The sequence below is a fragment of the Podarcis raffonei genome, chromosome 3, assembly GCF_027172205.1.
Source record: "Podarcis raffonei isolate rPodRaf1 chromosome 3, rPodRaf1.pri, whole genome shotgun sequence".
In the NCBI taxonomy this organism is placed as follows: Eukaryota; Metazoa; Chordata; class Lepidosauria; order Squamata; family Lacertidae; genus Podarcis; species Podarcis raffonei.
This window is the reverse complement of record NC_070604.1, coordinates 124535780-124561362: the sequence shown is the minus strand read 5'-3', so window position 1 is coordinate 124561362 and position 25583 is coordinate 124535780. Positions and strand designations below refer to the sequence as shown.

Sequence of the window (25583 nt, the reverse complement as noted above, 5' to 3'; positions counted from 1 at the left end):
GAACTCCGCCCGCCCCAAGCAGCTCCTCCTGCACGAGCCCGGAAATCCCCGTCCAGATGGGGGCGGGCGCCACTCTGCCCTTTAGTTGATCTCTGGGCCTCGGCGCGCCCTTCCCCTGCCACGCCGCGCGGCGCCGGCGACGTCATCAGAGGCGGCCGCTTTCCCGGGGCGGTTGCTGGGGCAACGGGCGGAGACGCCGCGCGGCCTGCGGGGACGGGAAGGCGATGCAGCTGCGCCACGTCCGGACCCTGCTCACCCCGCAGGTGGGAGCCGCCCGCCCCGGCCCCGCCAGCATCAGCCTCCGGGGGGGGGGGCGGCCCAGAGAGAGGGCCGGGCGGGGAAGGGGGTCCCGGGGCGGGGGGGGGCGCAGAGTCCCGGACCCGCCGTGCGGGGCCCTCTTGGGGGCGGCGCCTGCCGTGACTGCCCCGGCCTGAGCGGCGTCGCTGAGCCTCGACATCTTCCTCCTCCTCCCCCAGGATGGGGCCGCCAAGGTCACGTGCATGGCGTGGGCCCCCAACAACGCCAAGTTTGCCGTCTGCACCGTGGACCGCGTGGTCCTCCTCTACGACGAGCACGGCGAGCGGCGGGACAAGTTCTCCACCAAGCCCACCGACCCCAAGGTAGCTCAGCCAGCGCTTCCCCCCGCGACTCAGGCTCCGGGCCCTGCTCAGTCCCAAGGGGAGCCGCCATCGGAGCCCCCGGGAGACATGGCTCTGGCAGCTGAGCCCTTTTAACAGCCCCGGTCGTTGTTGGGGGGGGGTGACCCCCAGAGCCTCCAGGGAACAGGTCCCGCCTCAAGCCCCTCAAGGAAAGAGACACACAGAGCAGGCGACTTGCCCTAAGCCAGGGTGGCCCCCCCAGATATGGCTGAACTGCATTGTCCGTCCCCCCCACTGGCTGTGCCCCACACCTCAGGCTGGTGGCAGTTTGGAGTCCAAGAAGACCTGGAGGGCAAGGGCTGCTCCCCATCCCTGGCCTCAAGAAGGGGCTGCTGCAGAGCCTGTGGGTTCAGTCTTGAGCCCGGGGGGGGGGGGGGAGAGACAAGCAGCCTTGGTGGCCAGCGCTGGGCTCCTTTGGGAGGTAGGACAGAAACATAATTTTTAAAATTGCTTCTAGTGTCACCAAACTGTGGTAACTTGGTTCTTTTGAAATCCAGAGAGACAAGTGATACCCCGTATGCTATAGGATTTTCGGTAAGACACATCGGAGACCAGATCTGGGTTTATACACTTCTCATATAACATTTATTTCATATAGTCAAGTATACATTAATACATTGGTACCAAGAGGTTCAAACACTCACGCATTCACACAAATACTCACCCAAGTGGCAGTAATTCAGCTGATAAGCAACATCAGGAGAAAAGTGTTTAATGGCACTGGAGCTATTGGGTCTTCCTGTACCTGGAGCCAGTCAAAAGGCGAAACTGTCATTGGGCAACACAAAACTATGGGATGAAGGTGTTGACGCCTCCCAGCCGTCAGGTCAAGAGCAGCTCCTGAACTCATAGCTTGCCACACGTGTGTGCTCTCGGCTGCCCTGACTCTCTGCTGGAGGGGGCAGAATGATCCCCCAAAGCCCTCCCAAACCCAGGGACAATTCAGTGACAGTTGAAGGCAGTAGCAAGTAAACTTGCAAAGCAACTTGAACCAAATACACACGACTACTCACTGTGGCGATGGCAAGTGAGTCTGTGGAGTCTCAGAATGGGTCCTGCGTCCTCTCGTCCCCTAGTATGGCAGGAAGAGCTATGTGGTGAAGGGCATGGCATTCTCCCCAGATTCCACAAAGATTGCTGTTGGGCAGACGGACAACATCATTTTCGTCTACAAGATTGGGGAGGAATGGTAAGAGTCTTTGCATGGTGTGGGGAGACCAATCTGGGGTGGCCCCTTTCCCCACTTCTTCCCACTCCCTTTCCATCCCAAGAGGATGGAAGAGTCCAGCATTCTCTCTCACAGTGGCCTTTTCTGTAGTGTCCTTCCTGCTGCAAGGACAGCCTCCTGCACTCATAGCCCAGGTGGCTGTTGCTGATGGAGGCTTGCTTTCCTCTCTGGAGCCTCACTTCCTATGGGGCAGAGCTGAGGGGGCGCAGTGTTCTTTACTGCTAGATGCTCTGCATTATCTGATCCAGTGGGATGCCTTAGCAGCCCTGTGACATGTTTCCTGGAACCAGAGTGGTCTTTGAGGATGACTCTCTCTTTGTTTGCTCTTCTTCAGGGGGGACAAGAAGGTGATCTGCAACAAATTCATTCAGACGGTAAGACCCAGCCCCCAGTCTCCATGTGCCTGCGGAGACCCTCAAGGCTGCTGTTGGGGCCTCCTCACCTCCAGGTTTTCATTACTGGGCAGTTGGGAGTTATCAAACTCCAGGGGATGTGCCCAGGGTGGTTCCCAGTTACAGAAAACATGAGCCTTTCACTCAAGAACTCACCAACAGGGTTGCAGATAAAGCTCAGTCCAGACAAGCCAAGGCCAAGCGCAGACAACCAGTCTTGGTCCCAACGTGATTCAGAGACAAAGTCTCTCCTCTCTTCTCTCCTGTCCTCCCTTTTTCTGCTGGGCAGGACCCCCACTCTCTTGTGGTGCTGGAGGGGAGGGGGCAGCATCAAAAGGGCTCTGTGAGAGAAGCCTCCTCTTCCAGACACCTCCTTCAGAGGAGTCAGGTGCCTCTTTGCAGCTCCTCCTCCTTGAGCAGCCCATCAGAGGTGGAGCTGGGCCTCCTATCTGCCTGCTTTCCTCCTCCTGACCCCCTTCTTTTCGCCCTGTTCCCCACCAGAGCGCTGTCACTTGCTTGCTGTGGCCGGAGGAAAACACCATCGTCTTTGGGCTTGTTGAGGGCAAGGTAGGAGTGGCCTGGCTACCGGGCTTCCACCTCTTAGCTCTTGGAGTGGGAAAGAGCCCGTCTGGAGCCTCCTGCAGAGGAGACCCTCCATCTGGCCCTGACGCCTCCTGGGGCTCCGTCTTCTCCCTGGCTTGTTGCCCTGGAGGGAGTGGGGTTTTTTGGAGGCGCCTCTCCTCTCGCTTTGCTCCCTTGCACCTCAAAGGCTGACCAGACTTTTCTCTCTGGAAGGTTCGCCTGGCCAACACCAAGACCAACAAATCATCCACCATTTATGGGACAGACTCCTACGTCGTCTCCTTGGCCTCCAAGTGAGTGTGGGAGGGGGAGGAAGCCCCACGGGGCAGCCCTGACCCCCCCACCTCATCTCTCTGCCCTGAGGGCAAGGCCCCGCTGGGGCTCCCTGATGACCTCCTTTTGTCTTCCTCCTTCTGCTGCCGCACAGCATCTCAGGGAAGGGAATCCTCTCTGGACACGCAGACGGTACCATCGTGCGCTACTTCTTTGACGATGAAGGCTCTGGGGAGTCACAGGTGCAGGCAGGCTCTCTTCTCTCAGGAGCCCCCCCCCCACCTAGACCAAGCCTGCATGGAGACCAGGGCAGGGGGAGTCATAGAATTATAGAGGGAGAGGAACCCCAAGGGTCATCTAGGCCACCCCCTGCAATGCACAAAATGCACCCAACCTCTGCTTAAAAACCTCCAGTTAAGGAGACTGGTCACACTGGCTGCCTCTGAGGCATGGAAAGGCCCCAGAGAGCACCTTCGGTTTGGGGAGGTGGTGTTGAGAGGGGAGAATTATTCCCAAGCAGCCGTTTTGCCGAGGTGGGGGGAGGGGCTGCTTTCAGCAGGGAGCTCATGGGGGTCTCTCTCTCACACTTGTTTCAAAGCCCTTGTGTGCTCTTTGCTTGTACCAAGCGCTTTAGATGAAGCGGGGGGAGATTAGTCCCAGCAAGGCTGCCCCCACCATCCTCCAGCAACGCCTACTATCACACAAAAGTCCTGCCCTCCTGGTTTCCCACCTGCACCTAGTGGTGCAGTGCAGGCCTCCCCTGGCATTCAGAGAAGCAAAAGGTCAGGTGTTGCAACCCCATCCCCTGGCTGAGCTAGGTGGGGAGAGCAGAGAGTTTGCCGCTGCCTAGGGGTCTCAGCTGGCTTTAGCACCACGGGGAGCAGATCTCTTTCTCCCTCCGGCTTTTCATTGCTCCCTGTTTCTTGCTCCTGGTGCCTGGACAGGGCAAGCTGGTGATCCACCCCTGTCCCCCCTACGCCATGGCCTGGGCCTCAAACAGCATTGTGGCCGCCGGCTGCGACAAAAAGATGGTGGCCTACGGGAAGGAGGGCCACGTCATCCAGACCTTCGACTACAGCCGGGACTCTTCCGAGAAAGAGTTCACTGTGGCGGCAGCCAGCCCAGGGGGCCAGTCCGTGGTCATCGGCAGCTTTGACAGGTGCGGCTGAGCCGGAGGGCCGGGACGGGGGGGTGGGCGCTGGGCTGGGGGGCAGGCCTGTTCCCCTTCGGACCCTCACTGCCTGCCCCCTTGATTTCCCCAGGCTGAGGGTGCTGAACTGGAGCCCCCGTCGGAGTGCCTGGGAGGAAGCCAAGCCCAAGGAGATCCCTCACCTCTATACCATCACCGCCTTGGCCTGGAAGCGGGACGGCTCGCGGCTCTGCGCGGTGAGTGGGGCAGGCCGCCTTCTCTGCCGGATCATGCCCGCTTGATGCAGCTTCCCTGCAGGGCGTCTCGGGCTGGCGGGCAGAAAGGGTCTGAGGGGTTGTGGGCTGAAAAGGCTTTTGTTCCTGCAGGGCACCCTCTGTGGCGGAGTGGAACAGTTTGACTGCTGCCTGCGCAGGAGCATTTACAAGAACAAGTTTGAGATGACCTACGTGGGGCCTAGCCAGGTATGTGTTGCGGCCGTAGGGTAGTGACTTATGGCTGCAGTGGTGGGCTCTGGCCATGGACTGTGGGGTGGAAGAAAGGGGAGGGGCTGCTGAAGAGCACATGGTTGCTGCTGGAGGGAGGGCAGGTTGCCCAGAGGAAGGCCTGTCCTGCTCCTTTTAATCCTTGCTGCTCTTACTCAGGATAGGTGTAAGAAAATGTTCTCTAAGCAAAGGTCAGTTTTGCTGCAGATCAAGATGCAAGCAAGGTCCTTGATTTGCCAAGGGGCTGAAAGAGTGATGAGCAAACTGCAGAGACTACGCTCTGTTCCAAAAAATTGTATTAAATAGTGTGGTCCAAGCCAATTTTCAGGAAAATAAAAGCTGTGTCCATCCAAAACTGTTCATGAGCCAAATATTCAGGCCCAAAATGAGTAAGAGCCATTTCCCAAACGGACGGAGGAGCAAGATCAAAGCAAGAACTCCAAGAAAGGGCCAGCTGGGCTCCGAATCTCTGAAAGATGCCCATCCAGCTTTGTTCAAAGCCACCCCTTTCTGAGGAAGTCTCAGGTTGTAGCATTGAGTGAAGTTTTTTTCCTGATCCTCCTTTGTCACCCCAGATTTTCTGCATTCCTATTTGTCTTTTTCTCTCACGAAATTTCAGTTGGTTCAGGCTTCACTATTTTCATTCTAAAACATTACTTTCTTTGCTTTTTGCCTCGACTAATATTGTGTTTGGATTTTTCTGGATCCTGTGGCAAAGACCCCGGGAGCCTTTTCCCTGGGATTTGATTGGTAGCTATGTTCTTCTCTTAAACTCAAAGGCAGCTAATTAAACTAATTAGGGCAGCTGGGATCATGGAGTCAGCTTATTAATGAGAGGGCTGGCAGAGTTTAGCTGGGCCATTGTAGGATTCTTTATAATCTTGTATGTTGTGAACCTGGCATGTAATAGCTACTTAATCATTTCTTAGAATCTCCTCTCAAGATGCAATTACGTATTATGAGCACTTAGTTTTCCTCTTTGATATATTGATTCGGTCTTTCATAAACTAAAATGCACTCACTAGTCTTCTGCTGATGTAGTTAAAGTAAATCTTTCTGAATGGATTGTAGCCCCTCAGGCTTCATTTGGCCATTCTCCCTCTCGCTCACTGGGGCAAGTGAAGAGCCTCACTTCCAGTCCCTTCTGCTTTTCCAGGCTGGAGCCCACAGAAGCTCCTGCCACCACCAGGGTGATAATTTTTAAGGTGCCACAGGAATCTTCTTCTGTTTGGCGTTTTCCCATATGACTCAAATTTAAAGCCCTAAACGGCCTCGGTCCAGTATACCTGAAGGAGCGTCTCCACCCCCATCGCTCAGCCCCAAGGGTCTTCTGCTGGTTTCCTCACTGCAAGAAGCAAAGTTACAGGGAACCAGGCAGAAAGCCTTTTCAGTAGTGGTGCCCTCCCTGTGGTGCCAAGGAAATAAAGAACTATCTAAAAGCAGCCCTTTTTAGGGAAGCTTTTAAGGATTGATGTTTTTATCATGTTTTCATATATGTTGGAAACTGCCCAGAGTGGCTGGGGAAACCCAGCCAGAGGAGTGGGGTATAAATAATAAAATTATTATGATTATTGGTAACATTATTAATATTATCATTATCATTATTATTAAATCCCACCTTTTCTACTTGTTTATCCTTGAAGGTCCTCAACCAAATATTTTGGAACATACATTTTCTTTAAGGAAACAACCACGCACGCAAACATGAAATGCAATTTCTTCCATCAGCATCTTTCAGAAACAGGAATCTTGTGGAAGCAGCTGTCTCCTCGGAAGGGGGCTGCCTCCTCCTGGCCCAAGAGCTGCTCTGCCCCTCCTGTCAGCCAGCCTTGCTTTCCTCTGGGCTGCAGAGCGGGGAAGGGACCGGCCATCTCCTTCCGCTGCAAGCTGCCCTTGTGTGTGCCAGGGGAGGAAGGAGAGGATCTGAGCTGTGTCACCCATCCCCCTCTCTTAGGTGATTGTGAAGAACCTCTCCACCGGGATGCGGGTGGTGTTGAAATCCCACTATGGCTATGAGATTGACGAGGTGAAGATCCTGGGGAAGGAGCGCTACCTGGTGGCTCACACCTCTGACACGCTGCTCCTGGGGGACCTCAGCTCCACCAAGCTCAGCGAGGTGAGGAATTTGGCAGGCTCCCAATGGGCTCCTGACGCAAGAGAGCCCCAGCGTGCTCCCAGAGAGCCCAGAGGACTGCAGACAAGTGGGGCGGCTTGGTGGGAGGGCAGTGGGGGTCTCTGGGTCTGTTTGGCGGGGAGTGGGCTGGGGGATGGGGCAGCCTTGCTGAGGGGTGGTGTGGCTGGCCTGGAGCTGCTCATGGGCACCTGCCCTCTCCCCTGTCTCTCTCAGGTCGCCTGGCAGGGATCTGGCGGGAATGAGAAGTTTTTCTTCGACAATGAGAATGTAAGTTGGCAGGGCCTGCAGTAGTACAAGGAGAAGCCTTTTCCTTCCTTCCAAGGATGAAGGTTCTGGCGGGTCTGCAAGGAAAGCAATGGTATTGGGGGAGGGTAGCCCCGTGGGTTGCTCTGGGGGTTTTCCCTACACCGCAGGGCCTCTTTTGTGGGGCAGGGGTGGCTCCTTTCTTCCTTCTCCCAACCTCTCCTTTTCCCTAGGTCTGCATGATCTTCAACGCAGGCGAGCTGACCCTGGTGGAGTATGGGAGCAATGAGATCCTGGGTTCCGTGCGCACTGAGTTTATGAACCCCCATCTCATCAGGTGAGTGAGGAGGCCTCTTTCTCCCATGGGGAAGAAGAAGAGGGAGCAGTGCCCCCCCCATGTATTATGTCCTTTCTCTCTCTCCCAGTGTCCGCATCAATGAAAGGAGGCAGCAGGGAATGGAGGAAAACAAGCGTCTGGCTTACCTGGTGGACATCAAAACAATAGCGACAGGTGAGCGAGGACCCCCTTCCCAAAACTCCCCACCCCCCTGGCAGTGCTTCAGGCTGCCCCAGGCGCCTCTCCTGAGCCACCTGCCTTTTCTCTGCCTCCTCTCAGTGGACCTCGTGGGCAGCTACAATATTGGCACCGTCAGCCACGACAGCAAGATTGACTGGCTGGAGCTGAATGAGACCGGGCACAAGTTGCTCTTCCGGGACAAGAAGATGAAAGTGAGCGGGAGGCCGGGGGTGGAGGGGGGGGGCGGAAGGCACAGAAGGCCGGCGGACTTGCCTCCCTCCCCACCCCCGCTGATCCCTCGCCTCTTCTCCCCCGACCCCCCAGCTGCATCTCTACGACATTGAGAGCGCCACCAAGACCACCATCCTGAGCTACTGCTCCTACGTGCAGTGGGTCCCCGGGAGCGACGTCGTGGTGGCCCAGAACCGGAACAGCCTCTGCGTGTGGTACAACATCGACACCCCCGAGCGAGTGACCATGTTCCCCATGAAGGTGAGGCGGCTTCTGTCCCGAAGGGCTGAGAGGGCCCCGGGTGGGGCAGAAGGCAGGGCTTAAAGCCTGGGGCTTGGCTCCCGGCAGGGTGACATCGTGGACCTGGAGAGGAGCAACGGCAAGACGGAGGTGATCGTGACCGAGGGGGTCAACACCGTGTCCTACACCCTGGACGAAGGGCTGATCGAGTTTGGCACCGCCATTGACGACGGCGATTACCACAGGTGGGTGGCTGGGAGAGGAGTCCGGGAGGAGGGGGCTGCGTCACCAGCAGGAAGCTGGAACCGGCCAGGGAACAGTCCCTGGCAAGGCCTTGGCAGAGTTGGAGCAATATGGGAAGAAACAGAAGGGGTGGAGACCAAGGGATAGATAGACTCCTGTAAGCTGCCCATCTGGCTGGAGAAACCCAGCCAGATGGGTGGGGTAGAAATCATAAAATTATTATTATTATTATTGTTGTTGTTGTTGTTATTATTATTATTATGAATTGTGGAGTATTACCTCACTATATGATCACATATAGTATAGAAAACCTTTATCTAGGATCATCTTAACTATATCATTAAGTTGATGATATTGTAAACAATCAGTTAATAATCTTATATCTTTAAACGTCTTTAATTTCAACTCATGATCTATTGCTATTAATAATTCTTTATAAGATACACAGTCTTTTCTCATATTTGCTTTTTTAAGGATATTTCCTCCAGTGGGTTTGAGCCACCAGGGTGCTTTTTGTTCTCATAAAATTTTACATTTCCCCCATACTTCATACACCGCTTCCCTTACTGCATGATTCAAAAAAGCTTTATGAACTTTAAAAAAAGCTTTCATAATGAATTCATGGGGGGGGGGGGAGGAAGGAAGTTCCTTTGTCCAGCTGGGCTTCCCCCTCCCTGTTAGCGGCCCCGATCCTCACCCCCTTCTGCCTTCCACTCCCAGGGCTGTTGCCTTCCTGGAGACGCTGGAGATGTCTGCCGAGACGGAGGCCATGTGGAAGACACTGAGCCGCCTGGCTCTGGAGGCCAAGCAGCTGCACATTGCAGAGAGGTCTGTGGGGGGGGGGAGAGGCCGGGCTGGCCCCAGAGAGCAGCTGGCAGCCCAAGGGCAGTGAGGCAGCAGCCTGGGGGCTGGTCGGGGGATTCCTCACGGCTCTCTGCCCCCTTGCAGCAGAAAACAGCCTTGCTTAGTTCTACACGCCAACCAGGCGTCCCGGGACTCTGCTCATCCTCACCTCCAAAGGGAGCTGCACCTCTGCCCATGTCATCCACTCATTCGTGTTTCTGTGTGGGGCAAGGATGGGCGAGCGGACCCCACCCCACACCCTTCCCCATTGCTGCTTCTGCAAGAGATTCAGGCTGCAGAAACTGTCACATGACCCCCATGACAGCGTCTCTCTCTGCCCCCGCCCCCCCCCAGGTGTTTTGCTGCTCTGGGCCACGTCTCCAAGGCCCGCTTCCTCCACGAGACCAACGAGATTGCTGACCAAGTGGCCAAGGAATATGTGAGTGGGTCCCGGGGCGGGGGGCCTGCCCCTTTGTGCCCCTCTGTGCTCCTGACCTGCTCCTCCCCAGCCTCGCCTCCGTCCCGCAGCCCCCACAGCCCCTTTCCCTGCCAGGAGGTGCCTGTGCTGCCCTTGCCCTGCCCTTCTTGCCCACGGCAGAAGCCCCTCCCCCTGTCCTGGCATCCCACCTGGCTGAGAGCTGCCCGCTTTCTTCTAGGGAGGGGACGGCACAGACTATTACCAGGTGCGTGTCCGCCTGGCCATGCTGGAGAAGAACTACAAGCTGGCGGAGATGATCTTCCTGGAGCAGGTGAGCCCAGAAGTGGGCAGGGGGCGTTTGTGGGCAGCTCCAGAGTCCCCCATGCCCCCCTCACGCTGGGCTGTCTCCTCTCCTCTCTCCAGAACGCTGTGGAGGAAGCCATGGAGATGTATCAGGAGCTCCACATGTGGGACGAGTGCATCTCGGTGGCCGAGGCCAAGGTAGGGGGCCAGGTGTTTGGGGAGGGGGCCACTGGGGAGCCGTCACAGCCAGGCCCCTTGTGTGCTGCCACCCTCCTTCCCTCTGCCCACAGGGCCACCCTGCGCTGGAGAAGCTGCGCCAGGGCTACTATGAGTGGCTGCTGCAGACCCAGCAGGAGGAGCGGGCGGCGGAGGTGCAGGAGGGCCAGGGGGACCTGCAGGCAGCCATCGGGCTCTACCTGAAAGCAGGGCTGCCAGCCAAGGCAGCGCGTCTGGCCATGGGCCGCGAGGAGCTGCTGGGCAACACTGACCTGGTCAACCGCATCGCCACGGCCCTCATCCGAGGGGACCTCTTTGAGCAGGTGAGGGCTGAGAGAAGCTGCATGGAGGGGAGACGCGGGCGCCTGCAGACTCACTCCCTGCTCCACCCCGGAGCCCTTCTGGCAGGGGCGGAGGAAGGGGGGTGCGGTGGGGGCAGATCACCCCGGGTGTCACCACTGAGGGGGGTGACAAAATACCGGGCAGCATTCACGGCGGGGCCTGCAGTGCACCCAAGCCACGTGTCTCTCCTGGGAGTGACGCGGTGGCTTGGGCGCCGGCAGGCTTCGCGCTGCCCCAAATGGTCTGCCTGCCACCGCCTCCTTAGTTGTAAGCCAGCGAGGGTAGGAGGCAGGCAGACTCCTCAGAAGGCATGCGGAGCGTCCTGCCCCGGCTGGCCCCACCCTCGCCCCTGGGCACAGGGCATGCGCACCACCCCAGCCCCTCGCTTGCTCACCTTTCTAAAAGACCCACCTGTTGTTCCCTCTCCCCCCCCCCCCCGTCTCAGGCTGGGGAGCTCTTTGAGAAGATCCGGAACCCCCAGAGGGCCCTGGAGTGCTACCGCAAGGGCAGCTCCTTCCTGAAAGGTATTGCGGGGCCTCCCCAGGCCAGCTCCAGTGGGTGGGCGGGCATTTCATATATTTATTTAAAGTTGACCAACACCCTTTCCCCTGAACGAGGCAAAAGAAGCCAACAGAGTCCTTGGGCACAGCTCCCCCTCCCTTGATCCCGAGGAGGAACAGCAGTGGAGGCTGCTGGGTGTGGCCCCTCCTGCCCAGGCTGGCTGCCCCGCTTTCCCCAGCCCTGGCTGCCTCTCTGCTCCCCGGAGTGCTAGTCCTGAGCCAGGCCCCATCCTGGCCCCAGGCTGCCTGCCCATGTCTCCCCCTCTCTGCAGCCGTGGAGTTGGCGCGCTCCGTCTTCCCCGCCGAGGTGGTGAAGCTGGAGGAGGCCTGGGGGGACCACCTGGTGCAGCAGAAGCAGCTGGATGCTGCCATCAACCACTACATTGAGGCCAGGTACAAAGGCAGCTGGGGTGGGGGCCCTCTGCCTGCCCGCCCTGCAGCCTCCCCCTTGCAGCTGGCAGGGCCTGGCCTGGGCTCCTCTCTCCTGCCCTGGGGAGAAGCCTGGCCTCTTCCAGGTGATTCCTGCCTTGCAGGGGGGGGTGGACTGGGGGGCCCTTCCAATTCCTCGCTTCCACGGTGCAGGTGCGCCATCAAGGCCATTGAGGCAGCCATTGGGGCACGGCAGTGGAAGAAGGCCATCTACATCCTGGAGACGCAGGACAAGAAGACGGCCAGCAAGTATTACCTCCGCGTCGCCCAGCACTATGCCGCTCTGCAGGAGTATGAGGTGAGAGCCTCCTCCCTAGCGCCCCGAGCACCAGCAGTTGTCCTGTGGGCAGGAGCCTGACAGGAACCTCCTTCCTCCTCCTCCTTCTCCAGATAGCGGAGGATCTGTACGTCAAGGGAGACCACAGCAAGGAGGCCATTGACATGTACACGCAGGCGGGACGCTGGGAGCAGGCGCACAAGGTGAGGGTTTGCGCTCGGGGGACTCATCTCACTCGGAGGCTTCGGCTGCAGATGGCCATCAAAACCCACAGATCCACAGCCAGGCCTTCATGGCAGGCAGTGCAGGAGTCACAGATGGTGTCCTTTGGCTGTTCCTTGAGCTGCAGCTATGAGGCCCTCTGGAATTATAGACTGGTAGAGTTGGAAGGGACCCCCAGAGTCATCTAGTCCAGCCCCCTGCAGGGCAGAAATCACAACGAAAGCACTGAGAGACCTTGCAGGGTCTCCCTCTATTCTGGTCTCTGGGAAGCAGAAGGAGAAGGAAGGGGTGGCATTTGGACTGGCTGGCCCTGTTTGCCCCAGTGGCGGGCATTCTTGGGGGTGCTCTTCTCTCCTGTGGGTGGGGGGAGGCAGGGGTCCCTCCTTCCTTCTGGCGCCTGCTCCCAGCCCCGACTCTCCTTGCAGCTGGCGTCCAAGTGCATGCGGCCCGAGGACGTCTCTGTGCTGTACATCACGCAGGCCCAGGAAATGGAGCGTCAGGGCAAGTACAAGGAGGCCGAGAGGTGGGTGCTGCGCAGGCTGCTTGCTGGGATGGGGGGCCCACACCCTCCTCCTCGGGGGCCTCGCCCTCAGTGCCCAGTTCTGCCCTCCCCAGGCTCTTCATCACGGTGGACGAGCCGGACCTGGCTATCACCATGTACAAGAAGTGCAAGATGTACGACGAGATGATCCGCTTGCTGGGCAAGTACCACAAGGACCTGCTCAGCGACACTCACCTCCACCTGGGCAAGGTAGGTAGAAGACAGCGAGGGGGGCAAGGAGGAGCCAGGCTCAAGGGGCGTCACTGGCTTATTTGTGCCCCAGGAGCTGGAAGCTGAGGGGCGCCTGCAGGAGGCGGAATATCACTACCTGGAGGCCAAGGACTGGAAGGCGAGCGTCAACATGTACCGCGTCAACAGCATGTGGGACGAAGCCTATCGGGTAAGCAAGGGCAGCTCCCAGCATGCACTGCTCCATGGGGGCAATGGGCTGAGCCATCGCTCTGACCCAGAGCGATCCAAACGAAGTGTCGCGACACGTTAGCGGGTTTGCTGCACTCACCAGCGGAGCTAACCAGGGGCGCACTAGGCAGCACGTGGGGGAGGGTGGCACATCTCCAGGGAGGCAAGGCCAAGCTGCGCCCGGCTGCCCTCTGGGCTGCTGGTGGTGGCGGCGGCTCTTCCTCTCAGCCTGTACTTGCACCACGTTCCACCTCTGGGCTGGGCGAGAGGGCAGAAGAGCGAGAGGGCTGAGGCAGGGGCCGGGCCATGATGGAGGCCTGGGGAGGAGGTGGCTCTGGCACTGCTCTCCCAGCCTCATATGACAGCTAGGCAGTTCCACTCCTGGGTCATGCCTGGCGGGTGTGTCTGTGTGGAAGCAGCAGAGGGGAGAGGAATCGGCTGCATATCTCCGCCCCCCCCCCCCCGCTGGGCTGTGTGTTGCACAATGGCTCGGCACCACCAGGCTGAGCACTCCCGGGCCAGGCTTGGAGGAGAGAAGGGCTTTCCTTTTCTGCTGCTCCTCTCCCCAGCTGTGCTCCCTCCGTGCCGCCCCCCCCCCCGGGTGCGCTCTCCCAGCCGTGCCTGTGCCCGTCCATCCCAGGTGGCAGTAGGGTAAGCTACGCCAGTGGCAGCGGTGTGTAGATGTGTCATGCGAAAGCTCCCTGCTCTCCTCCTGGGGCTGGAAAGGGGTGAAGTTAACCTCCAGTTTGCTAGGAAAACTGAATTGCTGTGTTGCAAAATGATGCGTGTCTAGGAAGTGTGCCACCAACATGAAAAGTTTGGCAAGCTCTGCTCTAGCCTGTCCAAAGGGGGTGTTGGAGGAAAGTTGGTTCCCGTGTCCCTCCCCCCCCCCATGCCCTGTACAGGCTTACTCCTGGGGGGATTTATTTATTACTATTACCGTAGTTTTCGCTCCATTACACGCATTTTTTTCCTCCTAGAAAGTAAGGGGAAATGTCTGTGCGTGTTACGGAGCGAATGCTTCCCTCCTCCATGGTTTCTAGCGGGAGAAGAGCCGCTGAATGGGGAGGAGAGAGGGACAGAGTGCCTGCTTCTTTAAAGGAGCAAAGCGGGAGGGGAGGGGAGCCGCTTACACTCGTGTAAGCGGCTCCTGTCCGGTTGGCTCCTTTAAAGCAAGCAGGCTCTCTGTCCCTCCAGCAAAGTTTTTCAGCTCGCTAAGGGGGGGAGGAGGAGGGAGAGAAGCAGAGCTTGTTCCACGCGTGCTCCTTGTCCCTTGAGTACTTTTCCTTCCCTCCCCACTTAAAACGTGGTTACAAAGCACAGATCCACATGGATCCTCAGGATTTTTGCACTGGGTCACCCCAAATTCACCATCAGATCACATAGCATGTCCATGGCTACAGTTTGCACCAAAAAAATCACGCACCCACTGTTGCCTGGGGCCGCAGTGGTGCAAAAACGTGGTTACAAACATAGATCCACATAGATCCTCAGGATTTTTGCATTGGGCTACCCCAAACTCACCATCAGATCACATGTCTGTGGCCACAGCATGAACCACAAAAATCATACATCCACTGTTCCGTGTAGAATATTTTTTTTCTTGTTTTCCTCCTCTAAAAACTACATGCGTGTTATGGTCGGGTGCGTGTTATCGAGCGAAAAATACGGTATTTATTAAATGTGTGCACTGCCCTATGTCTGTAGATCACAGGGTGGTTCACAGCATAACTGAAGGATTGAGGGTTAATTCGTAGATTAATCCCTCCTATCCTATGTGTGTGAGAGAAATACAAAAAGTCAATGGGCTGTGAAGCATTTTAGCAGAGTAAAACACTTAAAGGTTTTGCAGTTTGCTAAAGCTTAGGAATTAGGCAATTGCACCTTTTTATCCCCTTTATTTGTGGTCTGCTGACCTCTATCTCTTCACCCCGTTGCAGAGAATGAGCCATTCGTTTTTAGCAAGATAAACAAACAAACAAACAAACAAACAAAAAGGTTTACTTACTCAGTGCAGGCAGCAAATGCAGCAAAGCAGTATGCAGAAAAAAGAGCTGCAGCAAAGCACGTTTGCTTAGCTTGGAAGTGTGGTGAAAAGACAGTCTCCTGAGAGGCGGAAGGAAGTTAAAGGATTATCTCGTTGGTTACAGAATTCCTGCCCAGAGAAGGCAAGGAAAGTGGGTCACACAGAGGGTCCTTTCTGGGGAGTTTCAGAACTCTCTGTGCTCTCGCCCTCTGCTTGTCTAGCAAAACACCGTTGTGATTTGGCTGCAAACCCCACAGAGAGAGGCGGGTGGGAGGCCTTCCATCCTGCCTTGGGCAGTGAGTTGGGGGGCAGGAAGCTTGCTGACTCATGGCCTCCTTTCTGCCCTGGTCTGAGACAGGTGGCCGAGGCTCACGGTGGGGCAAACTCCCACAAGCACGTGGCCTTCTTGTGGGCGAAGAGCCTTGGCGGGGAGGCCGCCGTGAAGCTCCTCAACAAGTTTGGGCTCCTGGAAATGGCCATTGACCACGCAGCCGACAACAAGTGAGTGAATGGCCTCAGCTGCGAGTCCCGCATTGGGGGTTGGGCTGGATGACCCTTGGGTCCCTTCCAGCCCTGTGATTCTAAGGCAGAAGGGCTTCAGTGCCGTCTTCTGCCCACATGCCCCTCATAGTTAGCTTTGCTGCAGCAGGCGTGGCTGGGTAGGGCAGGGTCCTTCCAACACCCACCAGTGGCCCCCATGACCCTGTCCTCCCTGGGGCTGCCTCCCAGCAGGGGCCTGTGGGTGGTGGCTCCACTGCCCAGCCCCTTATCTTCTCCTTGCTCCTCCTTAGCATGTTTGACTTTGCCTTTGAGCTGGCCAGGCTCTCCCTGAAGCAGAAGCTGCCAGAGATCCACTTCAAATACGGCTCCTTCCTGGAGGATGAGGTAGGAGGAGACCCTGCCTGGAAGTCGGGTGGGGAAGCTGCTCTCTTGGCCAGAGAGAGAGGCTAATCCCCCCCCTCTGCATGTAGGGCAAGTTTGAGGAGGCTGAAGTCCAGTTTGTGAAGGCCGGGAAGCCCAAGGAGGCTGTTCTGATGTGAGTGCCGCCCCCGTCCCCCAAGACGCCTGGCTCGGCCACCTGGGAGGATGCCCTCTGTCGCTCCTCTCCCGGCCACCTCTCCTTCCCGCCCTGACCCTGTGTGCTCCCCCAGGTACGCCCATGCCCAGAACTGGGCGGCCGCTCAGCGAGTGGCCGAGGCGCACGACCCGGACAGCGTGGTCCTTGTGCTGGTGGGCCAGGCAGACGCCGCCTTCAAGCAGAAGGAGTTCCAGAAGGCCGAGGCACTGCTGCTGCGGGCTCAGCGCCTGGACCTGGCCGTGAAGCACTACAAGGTAGCGGGCTGAGGAGGGCGGGGAGGGTACATGTGCCAGGCTCTGGGCCCTGGCAGAGGTCCTTTCTCGCAGGGCACCGTTGCTCTGGGGCAGCTGCCTTCCGAGGTGGCGCGTGGTGTCTCCCTCCTCCCCAGACGCTGAGGCCGGAGGGGATCCCGTGACCCTGCCCTGGCTCTCTCTCCAGGAGGCTGCCATGTGGAGCGACGCTCTGCGCGTCTGCAAGGAGTTCCTGCCGGGGGACCTGGAGGCGCTGCAGGAGGAGTATGAGCAGGAGGTGGCCAAGAAGGGGCCCAGGCAAGCAAAGGGGGGCACGTGACCTGGCTGCCCAGCTGTTCCCAGGGGCCTAGAATCATAGTTGGAAGGGACCCCCAGCCCCCGGCAGTGCAGGAATCTCAGCTAAAGGCCTGCACCCAGTTGCTGCTCTGGGGTCCAGCAACTGCACGGCCCCCTCCCCCACCACTGAGGCTGCCTGCCCCCAACGCCTGTGATGAGGCTTTAGTTGCAGGCCCTGCCTTTCCGGGGGCTGGACTAGATGACCCTTGGGGGACCCTTCCAACTTGACATCTGTGTGACTCAAGCCTCCAACACGGCAAGATTAAGAAGGGAGCCGAAGAGGGCATGGCAGAGAGCCCGGCCTGAAACCCCTGGAACCTGTCCAGGGCGAAGGTTCCTGAAGTCAGTGAAGAGCCGCCCTCCACAAGTCTGCTCTTTGGGGGGGGGTTGCAGGGACCCCCGAGCGCTTCTCCTCCTCTCCCCCGTCCTCGGGCCTTGATTTGGGTGCTGTTGGCCGGCAGGGGCGTGGAGGGGATCCTGGAGCAGGCGAGAGAGTGGGAGCAGGCGGGCGAGTTTGCCCGGGCCGTGGATTGCTACCTGAAGGTGCGGGACCCCGGAAACAACCCCCTGATGGAGAAGTGCTGGATGAAGGTGCGTGTTGCTCTCGCTGCAGGATCCGTTCCCTGCCAGGCCCCATGGGGGTCTCTGGAGCCAGAGGGTGGTGCCCAACTCACCTGGGAAACGGTGTCCTCTCCTTCGCCAGAGACTTTTAGCAGAGATTGGGCGCCTGTCTGTCCGAGATGCTGTCACTGAAATCCCTGTGGTGCAGCGGGTTGGACTAGATGACCCTGGGGGCCCCTCCCAACCCCACAGGTCTGTGATTGTGCCTCCCCCCCCCCGCAGGCGGCTGAGCTGTCCATCAAGTTTCTTGGCCAGCCGCGGAGCATCGAGGTCATGCGGCTGGTGGGGCCCCAGCTGGTCAGCATTGGGAAGTTCAACGTGGTAAGGAAGGGCCAGGATTTGCAGGGGCTGGGCATCTCTTGGGGGAGGGGGCTGGGATGAACCATGGGGGGGCCTCCAGACTCCTGGCCCCGGCTGAGCCCCCCACCTCTGCCCTCCCAGGCAGCCGAGCTCTACCTCAACCTGGACCTCATCAAGGAAGCCATAGATGCCTTCATGGAGGGAGAGGAGTGGAACAAAGCCAAGCGGGTGGCCAAGGAGCTGGACCCCAGGTAGGCTGGGGGGGGGGATCCCCCAGGAAACCCCCTTCCCTCTAGGCCAGCCAGGGCCACTGAGGTGGGCCTCTGGGTCTTCCAGCTCAGGGTGTCTGACCTATTGCTGTTATTATTTATGAAATACTGGCCTATCGCCATATGAACTGGGGGGTGTTGCACTGCTTACTATGTTACGTATTTTTGTGTTTTTATTATTGTAAACCACCCTGAGGGCAGTATAGCATTTAATTTACTACTAATACTACTACTTACCACCACCACAGTGGTACCTCGGGTTACATATGCTTCAGGTTACAGACGCTTCAGGTTACAGACTCCGCTAACCCAGAAATAGTAACTCAGGTTAAGAACTTTGCTTCAGGATGAGAACAGAAATTGTGCTCCGGTGGCACGGCGGCAGCAGGAGGCCCCATTAGCTAAAGTGTTCAGGTTAAGAACTGTTTCAGGTTAAGAACGGACCTTCAGAACGGATTAAGTTCTTAAGCCAAGGTACCACTGTACTATTATTAATTGGTTGCTTTTTCTTGCCAAAGACAACTCAAAGTGACTTGCAGAGAACAAAATCCCACATAAATACATTTAAATGAAAACAACGCACACACCCCTTTGAAATAATATGTAAAAAACACCCTGTGAGAGCCCACAGATAGCTTAAGGCCACAGGGCTTGGAGAAGAGGATCGCTTTTGCCTGGCTCCTGAAGATCTGTAGTGAAGGTACCCAGTGAGGCTCCCTGGGGAGAGCATCCCACAATTGGGGAGCCACCACAGAAAAGGCCCCTTCTCACGGTGCCACCCTCTGGACCTCTCATGAGGAAGAAGGGCTTGGATGAGAGTCGCAGGGTCTGGGTTCATAGTCCTGAGCCCTTGAAGAGCTGCGCATGGGGCGGGGTGCCCAGCAGACCCCCTTGCTGCCCCTCCGTGCTTTACTGCTAAGAGCTGGGGTGTCTGGATGGGTTCCTGCCTGCTCCAGAGGGCCCAGCCCTTCACTTTGGGGCCCAGAGGCTGGGTTGGGCCCCAGGTCGCTGCAGGGGCCCTTCTCTGCCCGGCTGCAAGTGACAGCCCCTTCCCCTGCGGCAGGTACGAGGAGTACGTGGATCAACACTACAAGGAGTATCTCAAGGACCAGGGCAAGGTGGACTCGGTGAGATGGGGGGGTGATTTCAAACGCACAGCCAGCCCCTCTTGTTCCCTGGGGGGCTCTGCATCCCACACATTCAGGCTGCAAATGGCTGAGAGCTTTCTCCAAGGGCCTCCTAAGGAACTGACCCCCAGCCTGCCCCACATGCCCCTGGTGGTGGGTTTTGAGACCTGCCATGGGAAGAGCTGCGTGGTTAACCAGCCAAGCCCAGGGTCAGGGCCTTTCGGGGGTCTCCGTGCCAGAACCAAAGGTGGCAGCCTCTGGGTGGGCTTTGGGGAGGCTGCCCACCCACCAAGGCCCACGCTGGTTTGGCCCATCTGGTCAGCGCTTCCTTTCCCCTCCGGCAGTTGGTGGGAGTTGATGTCATGGCTGCCCTCGACATGTACGTGGAGAGGGAGCAGTGGGAGAAGTGCCTGGAGACAGCTGCCAAGCAGGTATGGGGCAGGGACCCGGGGGTGGAGGGGGGGCGCTTGCCTTCAGCAGCACACCTGCCTCGGTTTCTCCTGCAGCCAAGAGCTCCCATCCAGCAATACTGGCCGGTGTCTCCACCCGCTGTTGTGGGGCAGGCAAGGTGCTGGGATGTGGGGCAAAGGCCCACAATCAAGGGGCTGGGAGCAGGCTCCCTCTGGGCTGCGGGAGGCGCAACCTCTGGCCTCCGACTTCCCACACCGGAGCAGCTGGGAGCCTGGGTCACTTGCGGGGAGGGGTGGGCCAGTCTTCCCCTTCTCCCCACCCCCAGGAAAGGGGAAATGCTGAGCATGGGCCCCACCAGCAAAGAAGGGGCCTGGCCTCCGCCCCTTGGAGCCCACTGTGTGTTCCCCTCTCCCCCTTGCAGAACTACAAGGTGCTGCACAAGTACGTGGCCCTCTATGCCACCCACCTCATCCGCGAAGGCTGCTGGGACAAAGCTCTGAGCCTCTACGTCCAGCACGGCGCTCCCTCCAATGCCCAGGTAAGTGGAGACCCCCAGTGGGCTCTGCCTATGGGAAGCCTGGCCGGGCAGCCCTTGCCCTGTGCCCATGCCAGGGTTGAGTCGCAAGAGGCACAGGCAAAATGAAGCCTGCCCAACCCGGGCAAGGGCAGGGCAGAGGGGCCTGGTGGCCCTGGGGCAGCCTTGCAGCGTCCTTCTGGCTTCTCCTCTCAGTAGGGCAAAGGGGAGCTTGGCTGTGCCAGCCCAGGCTGCCATGGTCAGCGAAAGAGATCAAAATGACAGGTGGGTCCTGCAGCAGTGGGGCGGGCAAGGGGGCAGCCCCACCCAGGACAGGCGGTGCACCTGACCCCCAGAGCAGAGACCCTCCAGCAGGTCATGGTCCCGTCTCAATTGAGCTGCCCCCGCTGCCCCTCTTGCTCCTTCCTTTCCCCTCAGAACTTCAACATTTACAAGCGGCTTTTTGTGGAGATGGTGAACGTGCCTGGCATGAACTGCGCAGAGGCCTATCACAGCTGGGCCGACCTGCGAGACGTCCTCTTCAACCTGGTGAGAGCGGCGGCAGCGGCTGCAAAAGTGCCTCAGGATGGGCTGGGATCTGGCTGGGGCCGGGGGGCAGATCCTGGGTCCCCCCCCCAGTTTAAGGTTCTCCACTGCATCTTTGCTTGGGCTGAACCACCTTCCGGGCCAAATGGGGACCTCTGTAGGCCTGCCAGATGGAGGTTCCTCCCCTGCTGTGGGTGTGCTTCGCTCTGTAGGGGGGGAGAATCATAGAATCATAGAGTTGGAAGAGACCACAAGGGCCATCGAGTCCAACCCCCTGCCAAGCAGGAAGCATCCAGGTTCCCACCAAACACGTTCTGCTCTGAGGCAGAAAATCCTGTACCAGAGTAATAGAAATGAGGAGTTGGAGAGGGACCCCCGAGGGTCATCTAGCCCAACCCCCTGCAATGCCCCCACTTTGGGCAAAAGATTCCTGCCCGCCCGGGGTTGGACTAGATGACCCTTGTGGTCCCTTCCAACCCTGCAATTCCATGATTCTGGGAATACAGCAGTTGCAGTTGCTGCTTGCATTTCTTGGCCCTCCCATTGAAGGCAGCAAAGGGGTCCTCCCCCCCGACTGCCCTGCCCTGTGTGCCAAGCCCAGTGGCCCCTTCTCCCCACAGTGCGAGAATATTGTGAAGTCCAGCGAAGCAAACACGCCGGCGCACGAGGAGTTTGAGACCATGCTGGTGGTGGCGCACTACTATGCCACGCGGTCGGCAGCCCAGAGCATCAAGCAGCTGGTGAGAGAACGACGGGGGCCCAAAGAGCGGGGAGAAGGGGAGAAGGTCTTGCCCTCAGCTCTGGTTTTCTCCCATCCACGCTTCCTCCTTCCCCAGAGGAAGAGAGGAAAGAGCCAGACTGTCAGCTGCATCTCCTCCCATGAAAGGAGGTTCACATCCTGGACCACAGCTCTCCCCTGGCCCAGAATCCTTTGCTCCCGAGGCAGCCAGTTGGGTCCGGGGGACCTTCCTCCGAGGTGGGAGGCCAGTGGGGTGGGATCCGAGCGATGGGGAGGGAGGGTGACGACTGTCCCTTTGCTTCCAGGACACGGTGGCAGCCAAGCTCTCCATCGCCCTCTTGCGCCACACAGAGCTCATCCCCGCAGACAAGGCCTTCTATGAAGCCGGGTCAGCAGCCAAGGCAAGAGGCGGGCAGGGGGCGCCTGGGTCCAGCAGGCAGCTGAAGCCAGGCTGGGGGAAGAGGCTGGGGGTCCCTCCCGGGGATGGGGCTTTGGCCAGTCAGCCCCATCCTCCCCTGAGGGGCGCCAAGAGCCCAGTTGGGGACCCAAGAGGCTGTTGCCTCCCACTGGCCTTTCCTTCCACCCTCTGAGCCACACAGCAGCCATCGGAGCCAGCCTCTCCTGGTCCCCTGGGCCCAAAGACCTCCCTCCAGAGCAGCCTCCAGGGCTCGGTGGCACCACCCCAGCCAGAAAGGACCCTGGAGCAGCTGCAGCTCCATTCAACTCCTCCACCCTCACCTAGTCCCCCCCCAGCAGGTGGAGAGAATTTGTGTGCTGTGACGGGATGAGGACCCCCGCCTGCCCCCGGCACCCCCATTCTTAGCCCCTGCTCCATCTCTGGGGTTTGGGCGGCTGCGAGAGCACTGCTACTCTGAGGTGGCTCCTTCCCTCGCCTTTGTCTGCCTGGCCCAGGAGCCTCTGATCCGGCTGCCAGGCCAGGGATGGGGTGGAGCCTGGGACCTCCAGCACAACCAGCGGGCAAGAGTGCTTTGGGCTGCCCCCAATATCCCTCCGCCCTCCCCGCCCTCCAGGCTGGCATCCCTCAGCTGGCAGCATCAGGGGCAGGAAGGGCAGCCAGAGCAGCCTCTCACGCCGCCCCTGTCTCCCTGCAGGGCGTTGGGTGGGAGAACATGGCCTTCATCTTCCTGAACCACTTTCTGGACCTGTCGGACGTGAGTGTTTCCTTTGGAGGGGGCTGGGAAGGGGGCTTGGGAGGGGACGGCCTTGGTCAGAAAAAGCCCTTCCTGTGTCTGCTTTGCCCAGGCGATTGAGGAGGGCTCTCTGGACGCCCTGGACCACTCCGACTTCCAGAACACAGACATCCCCTTTGAGGTGCCACTGCCTGCCAAGCAGCACGTCTCGGTGGGTGCCCAGCGACAGCCGGGGGGAGGGAGGGGGGAGGGAAGGTGCTCCCTGGGGGGGACACAGAGGGGAAGGCAGCCCCGCACCCCACCCTTGCCCTGCGGCCTGCCTGCATCTGAGAGGCCCCTACACTCCCCCCCCCCATGGCAGGAGGAGCAGCGTGAGGAGACCCGCGACTGGGTCCTGACCGTCTCCATGGACCAGCGGCTGGAGCAGGTCCTGCCCCGCGACGAGCGCGACACCTACGAGGCCTCTCTGGTGGCAGCCAGCACCGGCGTGCGCTCCCTGCCCTGCCTGATCACAGGTGAGGGGGAACAGGACCCTCGCAGGGGACCCCGGGGGCCACCCAGCCCTGCCCCCTGCTCCATGCGTCCCAGGTGGCTGGCTGGCTGGGGGTGGCCACTGCTGTGCCCCTTCCTGTAAGAACGTAAGAGGAGCCTGCTGACTCAGGCCAAGGACCCACTTAGTCCAGCACCCTCTTCTCACAGGAGCCAAATAGATTCAAGCACCAGAGCAACACTCTCCCCTCCTGCAGTTTCCAGAAACTGGGATTCAGAAGCATCTCTGTCTCCAACTGTGGAGGCAGAGCAGAGCCATTGTGGCTGGGGGCCTTGGAGAGCCTTTTTCTCCTCCATGGATTTGCCCCGTCCTCTTTCAGAGCCGTTCGGCTTAGTGGCCGCTTGCCTCCTGCAGGAGGGAGTTCCACACTTTAACTATGCTCTGCGTGAACAGGGACTGGCTTCTCCCCATCCTGAATCTAGCAATATTCAGCTTCACTGGGCATCCACAATTTCTGGTGTTGTGAGAGAGGGAGAAAAACTTCCCTCTGTCCTCCATGCCATGCATTATTTTATACCCAAATCATCTCTGCCTGCCTTCAATGCACTGAGAGATTAGCTGCTTGCAAGTGTGTTTCCTTGAGCCTCAGTCAAGGGTTAATAATAATAATAATAATAATAATAAATTTTATTTATATCCCGCCCTCCCCAGCCGAAGCCGGGCTCAGAGCGGCTAACATCAAATGTAAAACACATTAACATAAAATCAGACAATCAATTAATCCTCAAATCAGATCAGGATCAGAATAAAATCCAATCAGATGGCAACCCGCAGATTAGTTTGCTGGTCTTCTGCGAGTCTCTTGGGGAGGCCTCCCAGCCTGAGCCAGAGGGGGGGTCCACACCATCTCCATGCGCAGAGCCCAGGGGCAGCAGCTGTCCCTGCCCCAGCGGAGCTCCCAAGGGAGCTGCCTTTGTTGGGGGAGAGCTGTGCCCTGTCATGGCGCCTCCAACTGGTCTCATCTCCGTGCCCCTTGCCAGGCTACCCTGTGCTGCGGAACAAGGTGGAATTCAAGCGCCCTGGCAAAGAGGCCAACAAGGAGAGCTGGAACAAGTTCTTGATGGCGGTCAAGGTGAGAGGGAGAGTGGTGTGGTGGTGGTGGGGGGGATCCAGAGTCTGGCCTGGTCCCTACCCTGCCCTGACTTTCCCGCCCTCTCCTGCAGATGTCCCACAACCCCTCCTGCCAGGACGTGCTCAAGTTCATCAACCAGTGGTGTGGGGGGCTGCCTGGCACCAACTTCTCCTTCCAGTGACGCAGCCAGGACCTGACCCTGGAGCCTTCCTCCTTTCTAATTAAATGTTATCGTTTCTACATCTCTCTTGCCATCTTTCTAACCACTGAAGGGAAGGACTGGAAGCAGCCAAAGCAACTCTCAGAGGAAAAACACGGAGGGTTGGAGGGGTCACTCTGTCCGTTACCTGGAGAGAGTCCCATTCCTGCTGATCCTGGGGCTGGGCTGGGCAGGGATGTTGAAACCCCTTTGTCCACCCCAGCACCACTCTCAGGACTGAAACCGCTCCCTCCCTCGCCAAAGGGACCATCTTCTCCATCTGTGTTGGTATACAAGGAGGGTGACCCTGTCTCTGGCCACAGATGGGGTGTTCTTCTCAGATAAGAAGCGCTGGGCCCAGTTGCAGTGGCCAACCTGATGCCGTAAGGGAAGCCTGCAAGCCTTCTGCCCACTGGCACTTCCCAGCAGCTGGTTTTCAGCTGGTCTGGAGAATCATGCTTTTGGTGCCCCATCCATGGCTGACATGTGACACTCCCCCACCCCGGCAAGCTTGGAAGGGGGTGGCCATGTGAGCTGCCTCTGGTCTGGGGCTTGTGGCGCAAGCAGCACTCAGAGCTGAGCAGCCCTAAAAGGAAGGTGGCAACTCTCATGCGGGTGCTCCAGGTACAGATAGGGGCCCTCAGCCGGGGAGCATATGGCACTGCCAGAGCCCCAAGCGAGGGTGTTTGGGTCCCAGTGGGAGCAGCAGGGACGGGGGGGGGTCATGTGAAGGAAAGGACTGTCCACTCTGAGTCTGTACAGTTAAATTCTGCCACAGCACTTGGATTCTGAGTTCTCAAAGTCCAGTACAACTGGCTGGGTGGGGGCTGGAAGGGCCCAGCTCTGGTCAAAGGGCCTCCTGGTGTGTGGGAAGCCACGTTCTGCTGGGCAATGGGGTTTGAGGCCGCCGGCCAGCCCCAGAGCAAAGGGACACAAACCAATTCTCTCTAGTCTGACGCCCATCTCTGTGCTGCTCTCCTTGGAGTGACGGCTGCAACATGCCCCTTCTCCATCTGGGCATTGGGGGGCAGTTTTGATGGCAAGGTAGGTGCAAGTGCTGCTCTTCACAGCGCCAGGCTGGGTCACAGAGTTGCTCTGCAGCTACTCCCAAGGAGCACACAGCTGCACTGAGGAGCCCCAGCCACAGGAAGTATTGCAATATGGGGAGCAGGGAATTAGTATGGAAGAAGCATCTCTCTCCCCCCCCCCTTGCAAAAGGGTGCCAGTTGAGCCAGGAGAAGATTCCTGCCTGGCTAGTAAAGTAGCGCTCTCCTCTGCCTTGGTCAGAGCCCACCTGGAGTCTTGTGTCCAGTTCTGGGCACTGCAATTTAAGGATATTGACAAGCTGGATTGTGTGCAGAGGAGGGCGACCAAGATGATCAAGAAACCAACCCTTATGAGGAATGGTGGAAGGAACTGGGGATGTTTAGCCTGAAAGAGCAGATATG

The 25583-nt window shown here is 58.5% G+C and overlaps 1 protein-coding gene across 3 annotated transcripts; it reads left to right on the top strand.

The window, feature by feature from the left end:
• Positions 1-133: 133 nt before the first annotated feature.
• IFT172 (intraflagellar transport 172) lies at positions 134-24178 on the top strand. Of its 3 annotated transcripts, XM_053383978.1 has the most exons (48): positions 135-263; positions 477-620; positions 1736-1848; positions 2222-2261; positions 2781-2846; positions 3075-3154; positions 3289-3376; positions 4079-4293; positions 4397-4520; positions 4650-4745; positions 6721-6882; positions 7114-7167; positions 7377-7480; positions 7569-7654; positions 7760-7872; positions 7985-8152; positions 8240-8376; positions 9095-9202; positions 9572-9656; positions 9874-9966; positions 10059-10136; positions 10229-10477; positions 10942-11020; positions 11329-11449; positions 11639-11783; positions 11876-11965; positions 12410-12507; positions 12600-12735; positions 12809-12925; positions 15330-15472; positions 15763-15856; positions 15943-16007; positions 16123-16303; positions 16488-16597; positions 17098-17227; positions 17480-17578; positions 17699-17808; positions 18890-18953; positions 19298-19384; positions 19786-19902; positions 20317-20427; positions 21045-21164; positions 21469-21564; positions 22276-22335; positions 22427-22525; positions 22676-22829; positions 23845-23936; positions 24028-24178. In XM_053383978.1, exons 1-48 carry the CDS (start codon positions 225-227, stop codon positions 24115-24117), a joined length of 5250 nt encoding a protein of 1749 aa, XP_053239953.1. In that variant the 5' UTR covers positions 135-224; the 3' UTR covers positions 24118-24178. The 3 variants fall into 3 exon arrangements, with proteins under 3 accessions (XP_053239952.1, XP_053239953.1, XP_053239951.1); XM_053383976.1 differs by lacking the exon at positions 21469-21564; XM_053383977.1 differs by lacking the exons at positions 21469-21564; positions 22427-22525 and having other exon boundaries at positions 134-263.
• The last annotated feature ends 1405 nt before the right edge of the window (positions 24179-25583 follow it).

Excerpts from the sequence above, each read along its gene's own strand:
- IFT172 (XM_053383978.1), top strand. The coding sequence starts at position 225 with ATGCAGCTGCGCCACGTCCGGACCCTGCTCACCCCGCAG. Across the intron at positions 4,746-6,720 it reads CCTACGTGGGGCCTAGCCAG|GTGATTGTGAAGAACCTCTC; the intron begins GTATGTGTTGCG and ends CCCCTCTCTTAG. Across the intron at positions 7,655-7,759 it reads CATCAAAACAATAGCGACAG|TGGACCTCGTGGGCAGCTAC; the intron begins GTGAGCGAGGAC and ends GCCTCCTCTCAG.